The sequence below is a fragment of the Osmerus eperlanus genome, unplaced genomic scaffold (assembly GCF_963692335.1).
Source record: "Osmerus eperlanus unplaced genomic scaffold, fOsmEpe2.1 SCAFFOLD_84, whole genome shotgun sequence".
In the NCBI taxonomy this organism is placed as follows: domain Eukaryota; kingdom Metazoa; phylum Chordata; class Actinopteri; order Osmeriformes; family Osmeridae; genus Osmerus; species Osmerus eperlanus.
The window spans coordinates 71,285-88,902 of record NW_026911817.1 but is presented as its reverse complement, the minus strand read 5'-3'; the positions used below and the strand labels follow the sequence as shown (position 1 = coordinate 88,902).

General features: G+C 46.6%; 1 protein-coding gene across 1 annotated transcript; it reads left to right on the top strand.

Annotated features, from left to right (window-relative positions):
* Positions 1 to 948: 948 nt before the first annotated feature.
* si:dkey-246i14.3 (ephrin A4) lies at positions 949 to 14,904 on the top strand (the record flags this gene model as incomplete). The annotated part of the gene is given in 6 exon segments (XM_062455985.1): positions 949 to 1,009; positions 1,011 to 1,217; positions 1,219 to 1,249; positions 2,751 to 2,819; positions 11,915 to 11,941; positions 12,290 to 14,904. Coding segments are annotated over 6 exon segments (484 nt in total), but the record flags the coding sequence as incomplete, so codon positions are not given.
* Positions 14,905 to 17,618: the final 2,714 nt, after the last annotated feature.

The window sequence follows — 17,618 nt, the reverse complement described above, 5'->3', positions numbered from 1 at the left end:
CTCTCTGTCCCCCACTCTCCCTCACCTCTCTCTGTCTCCCCCGCCTCTCTGTCCAGCCTCCCATTCTCCTCTCTCCTGTGCTCAGTGTGGTGGAGAGACCAATTAAAGTCCATCTCTCCTCTCGTTCTCCTCCTCTCTTCCTCTCCTCTTCTCTCTCTTCTTACTAAGTTTGTATTCAGACTCTCCAGGGTCACTAATTAAAACATAAAACCTCTTTCTCTACTTCTATCTTTCTGTTTCTTTACCCCCCCCCCCCCCCTCTAACTTCTGCCTATACCTTTCCAGATCTCTCTCTCCTGTCTGTCTCTCTCTCTCCTCGCTGTCTCTCTCTCTCCTATCTGTCTCTCTCTCTCTCCTATCTGTCTCTCTCTCTCCTCCCTGTCTCTCTCCTATCTCTCTCCTCTCTCTGTATCTCCCTCCCTCCCTCGCTCTGTCTCTCCTTCCCTCTCTCTCTCTGTCTCTCTCCCTCCCTCGCTCCGTCTCTCCTCTCTCTCTGTGTCTCTCTGTCTCTCTCCCCTCTCTCTCTCTCTCTCTCTCTCTCTCTCTCTCTCTCTCTCTCTCTGTTGCTTTGCTTAGCAGTGTCACTGTATCGTTTCTGAGTATCAGATCTCAAAACAAATAACACACACACACACACTGCTACTTCATCATACCTTGGAATCGTCGTTAGGTGGAATATTGATGGGCCATCCATCCATCTCTTCCTGTCTCTCCCCTCCTCCAGGCCTGTAGTAAAATAGAGCACCTATAAATCTCCAACCTCTCTCCCTCCCTTTCTGGGAATCTGACAGAGATAATGTGGGATCGTTCTGATGTGTATTAATCATTAATGTCTCTCTCTCTTCCTCTCTCTCCCCTTTCTTTCTCTCACTATCTCTCTGTCTCCCCTGTCTCTCTCTCGCTCACTCCTTCTCTCCCACACACTCTCTTTATCTTTCCCTCTCTCAGGTTAATAGAAGGCGATCTGTCCATCCAGGTGAATCTGAACGACTACCTGGACATCTACTGTCCCCCACTCCCCCATCCAGGAGGGCGGGGCTGCAGGCCAGCCCCACACGCTGGCACTGTACCTGGTGGCAGAGGCGGGCTTCCAGGGCTGCGTGGAGACGAGGGGAGCCACCAAGCGCTGGGAGTGCAACTCCCCCCATGCCCCCTTCGGACCGCTGCGCTTCTCAGAGAAGGTCCAGCGCTTCACTCCCTTCTCCCTCGGCTTCGAGTTTCCTGCCGGGACACCACTACTACTACAGCTGTGAGTGTGTGTGTGTGTGTGTGTGTGTGAGAATGCTTGACTGACACTTTTTATTTATGAAGACTAGGCTTTGAGCGTTTCCAGTAAGCAAGCATGTGTTTCCTATATCCGCGTGTGGGATTATACCAGTGAGATATGTTTTGGAGTCTCTAAACCCGTAGAATTACAGAGAGACTCGAAAGGAGAACAGGGGCCCTTCTCCTGGTCCCCCGCCCCCCTCAGCCCCCCTCCGCCCCTCTCATCTGTTTCCAACCACCAGGGGTAGGAGGAGGGAGGAAGGAGGGGTGGTGGGTCTTTTTGGCTGTAAAATCAGTTGACAGTTTTTTCCTGTTTTTTCTTTTATTTTTCTACTTCAACTTCTGGTCTACGTCCAGACAAGGAGGAGACACACGAAACATCAGAGAGTGAAAGAATGCGAGTCAGGGAGAGGGGGGAGGGGAGGGCGAGGGGAGGGGGGGGGGCAACAAAGAGGCAAACAAAGGGACACCAAGAGTAGGTGGAAAAAAATGGAGATCAATAAGGAACGACAGAAGAAAGGAGAAAGAAGCAGACGGATGTAGAGGAGAGAGAGAGGGAGAGGGAGAGAGGGAGGATCGACATAGTCCGACAGTAGAGGAAGGGAGGGGGGCGTTCGAGGGAGGACGAGTGAGAGGAATACACGTTGGAAAGAGAAAAGAGGGAGAGACCAGAGGAAGGGATGAGACGGAGGGAAAGAAAGAATCTTTACATAAATTACTGTTGCAGTCGGCAGGACAATGGTGCATTGTCAAAGCAGGAGAGAGCTCTCACACACGCAAACACACACACGCAAACACACACACACACATTGGGCCGTTGTGGTTGTGCAGTGCCAGGCATGGGAAAATAACAATGGTACTCCCACATTCTGCCACACTGAGCTATGTGTGTGTGTGTGTGTGTGCGTGTGTGCGCGCGTGTGTGTGTTCCTGTTGAGTCCACAACTGAGATAATGCGTAGAGTAGGCTTGGTCCAAATGTGTGTCTGGGCTGTTCTGAATGGGCCTGCACCACTGGGGCACTGTAATGGCTTCAGACTGGGGGATGGAACAGGGCCGTTAGAGGCTGGAATAGTATTAGCAGTCTCAGACTCACACTAGCAAACAATGCTAAGTCTCTCTGGATGGATTATTCTGTCTGAATTGTAGTCCCAAAACTGTAGTCCCATTACCCTAGTCCCTAATCCCTAACTTTAGACAAGGTCTGAACCAGGTCTGGACCGATGCACCCAGTCTGTTTACTTTTCTTTCACTAATGTTGTATTCAGAGTGTGTTTACCTATTTACTTATTTATTTCTCTCTCTGATTCTCTCTCCCTCTCTCTCATTCTCTCTCTCTCTCTCTCTCTCTCTCTCTCTCTCTCTCTCTCTCTCTCTCTCTCTCTCTCTCTCTCTCTCGCTCTCTCGCTCTCTCGCTCTCTCGCTCTCTCGCTCTCTCGCTCTCTCGCTCTCTCGCTCTCTCGCTCTCTCTCTCTCTCTCTCTAGCTCTGCCGACAGATGAAGGGCCGCCCCTACCCTGTATGAAGCTGCGTGTCAGCGTGTGCTGTGAGCCCAGTGAGTCTCCTCCTCGCAGGGGCGCATCCCCTCCTCCTCCTCCCTTCTTCCTGTCATCTTTCTCTACACAATCACCCCCCCCCCCTCTTTCTCATTCTCTCAAAGTTTTTGAACGTGCATCTTGATGTCCCTAGTATTCTGCAACACAGGTTTGTTTTCCATACCTCATTTTACCTCAACTTCTCTTTGGCACTTCACCTTTCTGATGAAGACGATCCCTTTCTGATGAAGGTGATCCCTTTCTGATGAAGGCGAGCCCTTTCTGATGAAGGTGATCCCTTTACCTGCTCTGTTATTTCTGTCTTTGATCCCTGAATGTTCTAGACCCCTAACCCTAACCCTGAATGTTCTAGAACCCTAACCCTGAATGTTCTAGAACCCTAACCCTAAATGTTCTAGAACCCTAACCCTGAATGTTCTAGAACCCTAACCCGTTTGTCTGCACCTCTTCCTTTGGCTCATCCATAGTTTGAAACTTTTCGTTTTGGGGGAAGCTGCAGGATCTCCATCCTAGCCCTCCTGTCGAACAGCAGCTCACAGTGAAGCCATGCAGCCATGCAGCCATGCAGCCATGCAGCCATGCTGCCATGCTGCCATGCTGCCATGCTGCCATGCAGCCATGCAGCCATGCTGCCATGCAGCCATGCTGCCATGCTGCCATGCAGCCATGCAGCCATGCTGCCATGCAGCCATGCAGCAGTCGTTCTGTAGCTGCCACTCTCTCATGCCAACTCATCATTGTACACACACACCATGTCACTGCTGTACAACAGTCTCGCCCCGTGGCTCTATCCAGGTTCTTGTCTGGAGAACCTCAACAGCTTCAAGATGGTGCCATCAAAAGACACCTCCTCTCATCTCCTCCCCCCTTCCCATCCTGCTCTCTCACTCTCTCGCTCTCCTGTGTGAATTCCCAGAGTTGATCTAACCCAGGGCCCGCCTGCGGTAATGTTAGTCTTCCGGTTCAGTGAACTGCCCATTCCGGTTGGGAATGTTGCCCGGTTGCTGTGGGAATCCCTGTACAGTTACAGACAGACAGGGGGGGGGGGGGGGGGAGAGAGAGGGGTTGAGGGAACAATGTAGAGAGAAAGAGAGAGGGGGAAAGGGGGGGAAAGGGAGCGAGTGCGTGCTAGCTCGAGGAAGTGCGTGTCTTTTATGGACGTCTGTCCCAATTCCCATCAGATCCCTCTGAGCCTTCAGGGGCCTGTGGAGAAGCTCTCTGGGAGGGAGCAGGACAGGAGTTTCATGTAAGTTTGTACTTTGGAAATACACCTTAGTTATAGTATTTTTCCGCTTGAGAGAGCAGGATAAGAATTCAGAGCGTGTTGTTGAATCTCAAAGCAAACATCCTCAGACTCCAGTCCCCCCCTCTCTCTTGTTTACACACGCTCCCGTTGCTCTGTTGGAACTGGAACATCTCAAATGACTTCTGAAATGCCAACATTACTCCGGTGGGAGTCGAGGACCAGAATCCCTCCGCTACTGCGTTGATGACAGTGTTGCATGTTAATGATCCCCTTGTCGTTAATTAGAACTACCACAGATACCGTAGATATCAGTTGGGAAAAAGCAAAACAATGCTGACCTTTACAGGCGTTCTGTGAAGGTCCAGCTCAAACACATTGAGACATGCTAAGCCTTTCCTATCAATGGAAATTACATTCAGAACACACACACACACACAAGCTCAAACATCAACAAATTAATAGTTTGTGTTCTTTCCTCTGTGTGTTCTACAGTTCCCAGATCAGACCAGGGAAACTCAGCCCTCTTCTTGCACCTCATTCTCTTAATTCTATCTCTTCTCCTTCTCCCCGTTTCTCACCAATGCTAATCCCGACTAAATTTCCAGAATCCTCTTTTCTCTTAGTCTTTTACCCCACTCTCTCTGTTTCTAGTCTTCTGTCGTTCCTGAAGTGGCACTAATCCTGCCTTCTCTCTGTCTCCTCTCCTCTCCCATCCTGCTTCTTTATGATCTGTCGCTAGCGGAGCAGAACTAATCTAGGCTCTGTCCTCAACAGGCTCTCCCTCCTTCCTGACATCCCCCCCCCCTCTCTCTCTCTCTCTCTCTCTCTCTCTCTCTCTCTCTCTCTCTCTCTCTCTCTCTCTCTCTCTCTCTCTCTCTCTCTCTCTCCCCCCCTCTCTCTCTCTGTCTCTCTCTCCCCCCCCCCCCCTCTCTCTCTCTCTCTCTCTCTTTCTCTGTCTCTCTTTCCTTCTCCTGTTTCTATCCCTCCCTCCCTATCCTCTCGGATCTCTCTCTGGCAGAGATGGGAAGTAACAAAGTATAAATACTTTGTTACTGTACTTAAGTAGATTTTTCTGGTATCAGTACTTTACTTCACTATTTTTCTGACATTATTTTACTTTCACTTCTTAATTTTTTTACATGAATATCAGTCATTTCTACTTATATTTCAGAAAAAATACAAAATAAATCGAAAGGTTTCAAAAATATTTTCGGAAAAGTTTTGAAAGGTTGATGAAATATGTTACTTTTTCGAAAGGTAAAAAACTAAAATTCCTTTTTTTTGTGGAAAGGTTGAAAAACAATTCAACAAATCAAAAGAAATGTTTCGAAAGGTTGCAAAAATATTTTCCTTCCTTTTTTTTACACGTACAAACAATATATTTTTCATTGAGTCTCTGGCCACTGGCTCCCCCTTTCTCCTGCCCCCCCCTCTCCTGCCCCCCCCTCTCCTGCTCCCCTCTCTCCTGCCCCCCCTCTCCTGCCCCCCTCTCTCCTGCCCCCCCTCTCCTGCCCCCCTCTCTCCTGCTCCCCTTTACATTTACATTTACATTTATTCATTTAGCAGACGCTTTTATCCAAAGCGACTTTCAAGAGAGAGCTTTACAAAGTGCATAGGTCACTGATCATAACAACAAGATAGCCACAAAACATCGCGAGTAGCCAAAACATGAAGCACACATTGTGAACAACCAAAGTAATTGCCAAAGGGAAGAACCATAAGAGCATGTAGTTAAACAAGTTACAATTAAACAACATGAACCACTATAAGTGCAAGTGTACCTGTGGAAAAAGCAAGCAACAATAATAAAAACAATATATCACAGCGAGTACAAAAATTTAAATCAGTTACCACTAACCACAAGAGCAACAAGTCTCTAAGCAAGAGTCATTGTGATCCTTGAGGAAACTAACATCGGGTCAAGCGAACCATTCCTAAGTACCGATGTACTCCCGGAACAAGTGCATCTTGAGCCTTTTCTTGAAGGTGGAGAGACAGTCAGTGTCTCTGATGGAGGTGGGGAGTTGATTCCACCACTGGGGGGCCAGACAGGAGAAGAGCTTGTGTTGGGACCGGGCGGTCTTGAGCGGTGGGACCACCAGGCGGTTGTCTGAAGAAGACCGTAGGTGACGGGTGGGGGTGTAAGGCTGCAGGAGAGACTTGATGTAGACGGGTGCAGTCCCGTTCACTGCTCGGAAGGTCAATACCAGGGTCTTGAATCTGATACGGGCCATGATAGGTAGCCAGTGGAGAGAGATGAGGAGCGGGGTAACATGGGAGCGTCTGGGTAGATTGTAGACCAGGCGGGCCGCTGCGTTCTGAATCCTCTGAAGAGGGCGGGTTGCACATGCTGGGAGACCAGCGAGTTGCAATAGTCCAACTTGGAGAGGACAAGTGCTTGGACTAGCAGCTGGGTGGAGTGCTCAGACAGGTATCTCCTGATCTTCCGGATGTTGTAGAGGGTGAATCTACACGACCGGGAGACCGCAGCAATGTGGGCCGTGAGGGAGAGTTCGTCGTCCATGGTAACCCCAAGGTTCCTGGCAGAGGATGAAGGGGTCACCGTCGCAGATCCCAGGGTGATTGAGAGATCGTGGGAGATGGAGGGTTTAGCCGGGATGATGAGAAGTTCTGTTTTGGCGAGGTTCAGCTGGAGGTGGTGCTCGGTCATCCAGGCGGAGATGTCTGTGAGGCAGGCCTCAATCCTAGCTGAGATCCCCGGATCGGTCGGGGGGAAAGACAGGTACAGCTGCGTGTCGTCAGCGTAGCAGTGGTAGGAGAAGCCATGGGAGGTGATGATTGGTCCAAGTGAGGTGGTGTACAGAGAGAAGAGGAGGGGTCCAAGGACGGAGCCCTGTGGGACACCAGTGGAGAGCTGGCGAGGTCCTGACAGTTTGCCTCCCCAGGAAACCTGGTAGGATCTTCCCGACAGGTAGGATGAGATCCACTGGAGTGCAGTGCCAGTGATGCCCATCTCAGAAAGTCTGGCGAGCAGGATCTGGTGGTTAACCGTATCAAACGCTGCAGAAAGGTCCAGCAGAATGATGACGGATGACCTGGAAGCCGCTCTGGCAGACTGGAGGGCAGTGGTGACTTTCTCCTGCCCCCCCCCTCCTGCCCCCCCCCTCCTGCCCCCCCTCTCCTGCCCCCCCCCCCCTCCTGCCCCCCCTCTCCTGCTCCCCCCTCCTGCTCCCCAACTCTCCCACTGTTTCTCTGCGATGCGTGCGTGCTGTTTCTCTGTGTTGAGATGAGGACGCATGAATCTGAGGAGGGAAGAGAATGAGATGGATGAAAGGAGAGATGAAGGAGAGTTAGGTGATCTCTCTCTCTCTCTCTGCCTGTCCATTAGTGGTTGTTTAGCGCAGCTGTTGTTGTGTTCCCTGTGGTAACGCCTCACACACACTCTAGTTCCTTCCTGTTGAGGTTCCCTTTTATCTGACAGGCTGTGTGTGTGTGTGTGTGTGTGTGTGTGTGTGTGTGTGTGTGTGTGTGTGTGTGTGTGTGTGTGTGTGTGTGTGTGTGTGTGTGTGTGTGTGTGTGTGTGTGTGTGTGTGTGTGTGTGTGTGTGTGTGTGTGTGTGTGTGTGTGTGTGTGTGTGTGTGTGTGTGTGTGTGTGTGTGTGTGTGTGTGTGTGTGTGTGTGTGTGTGTGTGGTGTTGCTAGCTGTTGTCCTTCAGGTTGAGCAGGTCTCTGCCAGCCTGGTTGGGGATTCTGGGTTTAAACTCCAAACTAAGTCACTCTCCACAGTCTCTCTCTCCATCCCAGTTCTCTTCCTCTACTGCCCAAACAACAGTGTAATTAAAGGTAGTTGGGGTACACACACACACACACGGAGCCACACAGGGTTGCTTGTAGGACATCAGTGACAGAGAGTCCGTCAGGAACGTTGTCTTTGTAGCAAGGTCGTCCAGAACGCAGCAGTCCCACTCCTCTTGTCTCCAGTGTGACGGTGTGTTTGTCCAACTCAAATTAACCCAAACCACCACGGAGGGCAGAGGAACCAGAACAGGACAGGTAGGAAACTGTTTTTCATGGCACTGGTCAGGTAGGACATTGTTTCTCGTGACACCAGACAAGTAGGATATTGTTTCTCGTGACACCAGACAGGAAGGACATTGTTTCTCATGGCACTGGTCAGGTAGGATATTGTTTCTCGTGACACTGGTCAGGTAGGACATTGTTTCTTGTGACACTGGTCAGGTAGGACATTGTTTCTCGTGACACTGGTCAGGTAGGATATTGTTTCTTGTGACACTGGTCAGGTAGGATATTGTTTCTCATGGCACTGGTCAGGTAGGATATTGTTTCTCATGGCACTGGTCAGGTAGGATATTGTTTCTTGTGACACTGGTCAGGTAGGACATTGTTTCTCGTGACACCAGACAGGAAGGACATTGTTTTCAAGTTGCGCAAGGGAGGCTGTTAATGGGAAATGTGATCGACGGTTCAGTTGTTTCTCTTGACGCCCTACTTTCTAGCTAGTGTTAATGACTGGAATAGAGCAGCATGTCTGTGGCCCTCCTGCCGTCATGACGACCCCCCCGGGTCTGACTGACACCACTTCAACAGCATTGCATCAGCAGTGACACTCCATCCAAATGTGCATCGCCAGACAGCCGGGTGTCACGTTCAAACAGCTCCCCACCCCACCCTCCTTCTTGCAGCCCTGGCTTGTGTTCCTCCTCCGCCCCCTCCCTTCACACATCCACCATCCTCTGACGGGAACCTCCTCCCAAGATTAATTTCACTCTTCTTCTTCTTCTCCTTCGTGTCCCCTGTTCATCCGTTCCTCCATCCCATCCTCCCACTGTGAGGAGAGATAGACTCACTCTCTCTCTCTTTCTCTCTCTCTCTTTCTCTCTCTTTCCCTCTCTCTCTCTCCCTCCCCCCCTCTCTCTCTCTGTATCCCTCTCTCTGTCTCTCTTTCTCTCTTTCCCTTTCTCTCTCTCTTTCTCTCTTTCCCTCTCTCTCTCTCCCTCCCCCCCTCTCGCTCTGTATCCCTCTCTCTGTCTGTCTCTCTCTCTCTCTGTATCCCTCTCTCTGTCTCTCTCTCTCTCTCTCTCTCTCTCTCTCTCTCTCTGTATCCCTCTACCTTCCTCTCTCCTCTCTCTAATTGAGTCCCTCTTTTTCTTTGCTTCCATGTTGGTGTTTGCACCTGCTGTGAGCAGTGTCCATTGCGGTCATTTCAGGCTGCGTTACCTCTCTACCTCTCGCCTTCTTTCATTCTTTTTCTCAACTTTTACCCCCCCCCCCCTACACACACACATTCATACACACTCCAGTTAATACCTTTTGTACTCGTTCTGCGCGCGCACACACACAAACGGCTACTGTATCCTACTTCTCTCTAAGATTACGAACTCGACTTCGAAAGTCTAACTTCATCATCGTAAATACCTCTTTCGCCGTAATTAGTTGAGGGTTTTTTCCGTGTTTTTTTTTTCCTCAGCGATTTCCTTTTCAGTCAAGGCTCGTTTCCAGTTTACTGCCGAGTGTGAAATGGCGGCGCAGGAAAGGATGTCTGTCTCTGCAGTGGGGTTTCTGTCGTCCACACACACACACACACACACACATGCATGTGTACTCACAGACACACGCACAGAAAGACACACACTGCAAGTCTCTCTGCACTGCAGTGCTGGGCTGAGACGCGTGCCACTACGGTGGCCATTTTGTGGCAAAGCTTGTCATGACCAAAAACAACAGCACGTGAACGAACCAGCGAGCTTCACACACGGAAACCAGCCAAGCCAACTTCCAAAACTCCCAAACACAAAAACGCTGTTCTCCATCGAAATGTTGAGAAGAAATATCAAAACTAGTTATTTAAACTCAAGAGTGGGTTTGCAGTATAATACACTACATTATGCATGTTTGTTACTGTAGGGTAATTCTACGTTAACAGCAAGACTATCTTTAAAACAGCTGCAGCATTATGTAATGATTACATTAAACTATTTTGACCTGCAGTCTGTGAACTCTCAAGATCAGAATTTAGAATGTTTAAAATTAATTCATTTTAATTTAAGATTTATTTGGGGGGGGGTTATTTTTGTTTGCTGGCTTTGATGTAAATAGTGTGGTATGTTTAGTTGTGTTTAGTGAATTACCTGATAAAACACCTTTTTTCTCGCTGGCTTATTTGGGTTCTGTTTTATCCACTCAATTAGGACATGAAAGGAGAGTTGAATCAACGTACTTCTGCAACTTCTTAGCATTTTGGAATTAAATTTAAGATTATGATGCATGGGACATAAGTGTGTACATACGTTTTTAATCATTTTCTATCAGGATTAAGTTTTTAGGAAGAGAAACAATTTTGCTTGTTATTTTCCATTCTATTCTTGTTGTGTTTTTTCAACAAGAAGAGTGTACCAACACACACACATTCACACACCATCTTAGAGGCCTGAACACGGCAGGCTATTTAGCGCTTCGTTAACTCTTGGATGGATGTTATTTTAGCAGAACTCAGAGCATTGTGGTGGTTGTACCCCTGACATCTGACCCTGGTGGTTTGGCTGCTCAGCAGACAGATGCCCTCATTATCTTGAGCTCCGGTGTGTCTGAGTCACTGTCAGAGACTTGCAGTTCACATGAGTTTGAATTGGTCCATTTCCCCTCAGCTAATCTCAGTCAATCACTGTGGTTTGAAGATCAGTGCTAGTATTCCAGAGGAGATCAATACCTGTGTGTGTGTGTGTGTTTCTCAGAGAGGCTCAAGGCCACAGACTGGGTCGATTCCGCGAGCTCACACACACACTTACAGCAGAGAGCCCTCTACGACAGTTCAGATCAGCTGACAGTCTGGTGGAAATACAGTTCGGGGTGTTTGGTCTCAAGAAAAGCTTCAACTGAGTAACTGTCGCAATTCTGCAGTGTCATCCCTACTTCAGCCCTCTCCATCCCACATCGTCTCGCTGGCCTCTCCCATCCTCCATCGCTCCCTCCCTGAATACCTCCTCCCTCCCTCCCTCCCTGAATACCTCCTCCCTCCCTCCCTGAATCCCTCCCTCCCTCCATCCTTTGTACAGTACTTTAACAGCCTGGGCTCCTTTGCATCTTCGGCCCTCCCGCCCCACCCCTCCATAACCCCCGTGCTCCTCCTTCATCACCCCATCGCTCTACCTCCATTATTTCCTTTTAGTCAGCCGCCCTCTGAGAGAGTGACATCCAGACACACACCCCCTCTCTCTCTCTCTGAGAGAGTGACATCCAGACACACACACCCCCTCTCTCTCTCTCTGAGAGAGTGACATCCAGACACACACACCCCCTCTCTCTCTCTCTGAGAGAGTGACATCCAGATACACACACCCCCTCTCTCTCTCTCTGACCTTTTTTTAAATCCTTTCTTTCCTCTCAGATTTCCTTGTTCTTCCACCTCGTCTGTTCTCACTGTCCTCTTCTCCGTTTCGCTCTGTCGTCCTGACTTTTGTCGTCTGTTCTCCTGTGTAACTTTTTTCCCTCTCTCTTTCTAATCTCTCTCCCTGTTACTCCTCTTTATACTTTACTCTACATTATCTTCCTCTTGCCACACATTTCCTGCTTTTTTTGCATTCGACCTTTAAGAGAATTTGCATCGGGGACATATTTTAGGGTTGTGCAGTCAGTAGTCATTTTTCATGGCACTTGGCTGTGAGAAATGGTAAATACCTTCCTCTGGTCATTTGTCTGTTTTCTGAGGGGTTCTGCAGTGCTGATGTTGTTTGGGGGAAAAACTGAAAAAAGCCTAACGTCTCCTTTTCTCTCTCTCTCGCTCATTCTCTCTCTCTCTCTCTCTCTCATTCTCTCTCTCTCTCTCTCTCTCTCTCTCTCTCTCTCTCTCTCTCTCTCCTCTCTCTCTCAGCAACAGAGGGCTCCAAGCAAGAGCAAGGTAAGATGCAGCTCTGGTGTCCGTGTGTGTCTGCCCTATGTGGCTTTGTGTGTATGTCTGAGAGTGTGTGTCTGTTTGAGAGTATGTGTGTGTGTGTGTGTGTGTCTGCGAGTGTGTGTGTGTCTGCGAGTGTGTGTGTGTGTCTGCAAGTGTGTGTGTGTGTGTGTGTGTGTGTGTGTGTCTGCGAGTGTGTGTGTGTCTGCGAGTGTGTCTGTGAATATGTGTGTGTGTCAATGAAAATTGTTCTCCTGCGCGGATTCTGATACTAATTCCGGACTATGTCTCCTCTCTCTTCCACTCTCTGTCTCTTCCTCTGTCTCTCTCTCTCTCTCTGACTCGCTCTCTCAGGTACCCCAGCCTCTCGCAGCCGTGTGGGCTCTCTGAGGCCAGCTCCTCTCTTCCTCTTCCTCCCCCTCTTCCTCTTGCTGTCTGTCTGAGGGCCCTCTGCTCTGAGGGGCCTCTGTTCTGCGCTGACCTCATTACTGTCCCCCGTGTTTCCTACACGTAGCACCGCTTCAGAACCTGTCTCCACACACACACCAGCCTGCCGAGGTCCACACACACACCAGCCTGCCGAGGTCCACACACACACCAGCCTGGGCTGGGGTTGGGGACTAGACGGCAACTTGCTACCAAAGCCACAGGGAATCAGAAGCTGCTTGGCCAAAATCCCAGTCATCACCCTCAGTACTGGTCCATTGATTCTTATCTTAAATCTGACACCGATTCAAGTCTCGGTGATTATTAAGTCACAGAGTGATTTGATGATTCGCTATTCATGAAACGATTCCCTATCAAAGTTTTAATCAGGCAGGAAATTGAACTGGAAATGGAATTAGGTTTTATATAATTTTTATCCCATGGTCATTAAAGACGGGATTCACGGATACATACATAGGGCAGAGTCCTGGCCTGAATCATTCCCTCAACAGGGTCTCCATTGTTTGAAATGCACTGTTATCTACATAACATCTCATGTCCATTTAAAACTCCTAATTGGATGAACACTTTAAGGGCAAAGGTATTTGTTCTTGCCATATGTACATACGCACGCACACACGCACACACACACACACACACTCATTGCAGGAACACACACGTACAAATGCACAGTTGAGTGCATTTTCTCTGTCCTTTTCTGGAGTGGCACTAATCTTTCTTCTCTTCCCCTCTTTTTTTCCTGTGCCCATTCACTCCTCCGACTCTTTTCCATCCCTCGTTCCTGATCAGAGCCCCCGCTCGCCCCCCCCCCGAAACACTGTAGCACTAATCTACCATCAAAGCTCTCATTCCTCATTTCACACCTATTCTCTTCACCATCACCCTCTCTCCACCAGTCCTCCTCTCTCTCTCCCGTCTAAACATAAGCACTGAGCCAAAGTGGAGCGACGAAGCTTGACGTGTTGACGTGGCCCTGGGCTGAGAGGCTGTAGAAGCCCTGGGCTGCATGTCAACAGGACGACATGGAATTCACACTGACTGTATAGTCTCGTCTGACTGATTTGCATCCAAAACGGGTACAATCACAAACACTTCTACGGTGGTCAAACTTTGAACTAGAGACGATCTCTGAATCTGGCTGCTGTCTTGCCTGGCGAGTATAAAGGAGACCTGGGAATAATCTGGAATAATCTGGAGTCTGGATTAAATCAAACAGATGCACCCCCTACTGGGATTAACCTGGAGTTACGACTCGGCGCGAGCCCTGCTGCTCTGAGGTCGAACTCTGACCCAACCCCCATTACCTGGAGGTGGTCTGTCTAGCGCTCCCAAACCTGTCCTGGTCTGGGGTACAGCTCCCCCCGGCCTCCTGCTGTTTCTCCATCCAGGTCACAGCCTGAGAGAGGGGGATGTGGGGCGCATGGGCTGAGCCTCGTCTCGCCCCACTGAGCGCGCTCCACACGGACGAGGATGATTGGTTGATGCTCCTGACCAACCCGCTGTGCAGGTATTTACTGCAGAGCACCAGCCTGGGGAGGCTTGTAGCGGGTGTGCTGAGAACTATGTGTAATTATTTTTATATAAAAACTGGGAAAAGGCCGAAGTCAGTTTAGGTTTTGTCTAAGGGGCCTGAACACAAGTTAGCAGCCCTTTACTGTTATTTCCCCCCAAAATTGTTAGAGTAATAATTAAGTCAAATACAGTACATTTTTTTACTTGATTGTAAATGATTTGAGACTTGTTCATGTATAGATGGAGTCCTAGGTTTACTTTGTTGTATTTTAATTTGTCACAGTTAATGTGCTACTGTGACAAAAAGTTTGAATATCATTGCAGGAAATTTGCATTTAATTCAAGCAAAATTACCTCAATTAATTCAGTTACTTCATCAATGCAAATGTTTAATTTAGGACGGATATTGTGTACATTTTTCACTTGATTAATAGTCATTTTTATGAAAGTTTACACAGTTTTTCATTTTAAATATGAAATTATTAAATAACATTGAATAGCTTATAGTTATATCATGAACAACCTGGAAATAACGCAGTTATATAATTGTTTTCCCTAAATCTAAAGTAATTTCAAACTCAACCTAATTTAGAATACATTTTTACCATTGTGTAAATGTAGATTTTACCCATTTTCATTATTTGTTGTTTTGTGTCGCCCAATAGAAAAAATAGATTGTTTTAGTTTTTTTTATAGGGAGAGGATATGTGCCTGTTAGCACTTAAAAAACTAGCAATGTGCTTCAAATTTGGTTCTAAATCTATAAATTCGAAGCAGATTTATTCAGTAATGTTTACTGTTATGATCGCAAGTCAGGTGGGAACTAGGGTTTAGAATCTTGTGACGATCTGGTATTACAGTCAATTAATAGAAATCTTTTGTGTTTAAAAAATATATATATTTGTTCCTGTTTTGTTTTCACATTTTAGTGAAGAATGTTCCATCTTCTGTGAAGAGACTTGCAGTCTTTTTTTTTTACAAGACGAGGCTAAATAAATGATTGCAAAATGCCGGTCGTTTCATTCAGTGAGAGAAGTGTTTATTTTCTTCTCAACCTATCTTTATTTATAAACCTTCATGTAAATCAGTCCAAATGCATTCAGGTCACAAACTGTTATTTGTGGAACAGAGACTCATCATGTACAACTTCACAGGGTTATGGTGATAATAGGACTTGGGACTAGAAGTGACCTTGAGGTTTAAGAGACCATCGTAACAGGAGAAACCCACCAGAATATTGAGCAGAGTTTATATTTGATCAACTTTCGCCCGGCTAAGACGGATATCCCATACACTCCATTATACCACATACATCATCACCAGTACAGTATTAGCACAACCATACATAACTAACATTTACATTAACTTGTAACATTAGGACATAGCATCCTGAGCCTGTGTTGATGCACTCTAGTCCCCTAGCATCTGTTTAGTTGATGACTGTACAAGACACTGGCTTCCTCTCCACAGATTTCAATACAAACTTATTTTCTGAATTCTTGCTCAAAAAGAAATTCATGTATCATTGAAAAATCTACTTTATACAGATTTAGCTGAAAATTGCTAAAATAAAATACATTGAACATTTTTTTAAAGGATTCAATTCAACAGTCCATACATAACTCAATTTTATCATAAACATTTACAACAAAGATCCTTCTTGTCCTTCAACACTGGAGACGGGTGATAAAAATGAACAAATGTGCACAATTTCATATATCAAATGTAATCATATTTACTAGAACACAACAACCCAGAAGGTTGCTTTCCTTTCTGTATTAACCCCTTTAAGCGACTGGCAATAAACATCCCCACTGGATTCCTTTCTGTGCTTCTCCACACTTAGTTACCAGCCTTCATGCTGTTTACCATCCAAAATGACTAAAGGGCCAGATCTCTGGAGCTCTTATAATAGTTTATAATACTACTTCTTTTTACTTCAGTGTCCCCTGGCTGCCGCTACAAAGGAGGAAATGTTCAGGGTGAGCCACGTTAGCTCTGACTTTCCTTGAATTCATGAAGCACCTTGTTGACACCCATGTATTTGTCAAGACATGCAGATATTCTCTCTGTCTGAAAACAGTGGCCAATTTAACGTTTCCTGGGTTCTGCAGGCAAGGTTTACGAGAGAGAAGGGGAGTTTAGGTGGTGAAGAGGGACATTGTGAGAAAGCTTTTTACAACGTGCTGTTTTCTCATAATTTGGAAACACTGCAGGGGTGGGAAACATGTGTATTGATGTCTTTGTTAATCAATTTGTTTTTTTTTGTGTTTTCTTTTAATATATTTCACTATTCGTAAAATAAGCTTCATGTTTACCTTGTAAATATGACAGAGAGGGATTTGGAGTTTGACATGAGTGGACTGAAGTATCTATTTTTATCAATTTATAAATTATTTCACAATACTGCTACTTATAAATAACTGCTATTTATTTATGTTTATATGTCTATACAATATATTATATTTGTTCTTGTTTTGGTTTGTTCAATTAAGTGGATATACTATTAGATCACTGGCCAAGTTCTCAGACCAGATATTACTTTATCCTACAACCTGCAGTCGTTTTTTTCTCAGACAAGGCTAGCATTAGACAAGGACTAGACATTATGTATTACAATATATTCATGTATATAATATATATAAAACACATTTGTATCAGTTCAGTTTGTTACTGAGTCAGTAGTGTCATATAATTATACTTTTGATTAATCTAGATACCAACCATGAGACACTATAGAGCTACCCAGGACCTTATGGTCCTGAAGACCGCTCAAGAAAATATATGTACATGACTACATAGAGACGTCCCGTAGGACACTGAAAGTAGTAACTTTTAAATCTCTTTTTATGTTTTAACACCGAAACTACAAGACACATCTTCCAACAGCAGTCACACAGAATTCCCTGTGAACTCTCATCAGGTTTAGTAAGAACGTGTTTCCATGGTACGTTTGCTCTGAGTGAACCTACTGATGTCTTGTTTGAAAGGCGTTTCTAAAACCACCGCATGTACTCGGGTACGAGCAGGGGGTCTACCGTTATGATGCGAACTCACAACTGTGACGAACCTGTAACATTTATGAGTCTGCCTTCATGTGATGAAAACCAAGTCGAGACACAAAGCAGCTCACTCGGTCACACCAAACACTCGCTCTCCTTCCCTTTTCTCCCTCCCTTCTCCTCTTTCATCCACTTTTAATGTATGACACTTTGATACTGAACATCCTATTCCCCTTGTTATGGTTGGTTGACTTGACATGCAGATGGGTAATTTGCATAGACTCAAAGGACCCTTTCCTCTCCAGATAATGTCTGACAACTGAGAGAAGATTCACGCGCTCTCTCCGGTATCTCTACCAAGACACGCGGCTAAATTGCTGTCTCATGCCGTCTCCGTCTCGTTTTACTCTGCTGGAGCCAGTCCAGAATTGGATTGGACACATCCAAGATTTTAAATACACCATAATTTGCTAAAGCAGCCTTACATCTGGAGATTTTTAATGGTAGTTCACTCCAAAATCAGGATTTGTCAGATGTTTCCACACCTTGCACGTGGTCTAACGTCAAGCAGAGCCCAATATTATCACACTAGCTATTGAAGGTGGACTAAGGTGAAAAATAGAGAGATGCTTGTAAGAAAATATTGATGGGGGAGAAAATGGAAAATAAATGGGGGAGGGGGGAGAGAGAGATGGAGAGAAAGAAGGACACTATGTTCTCAA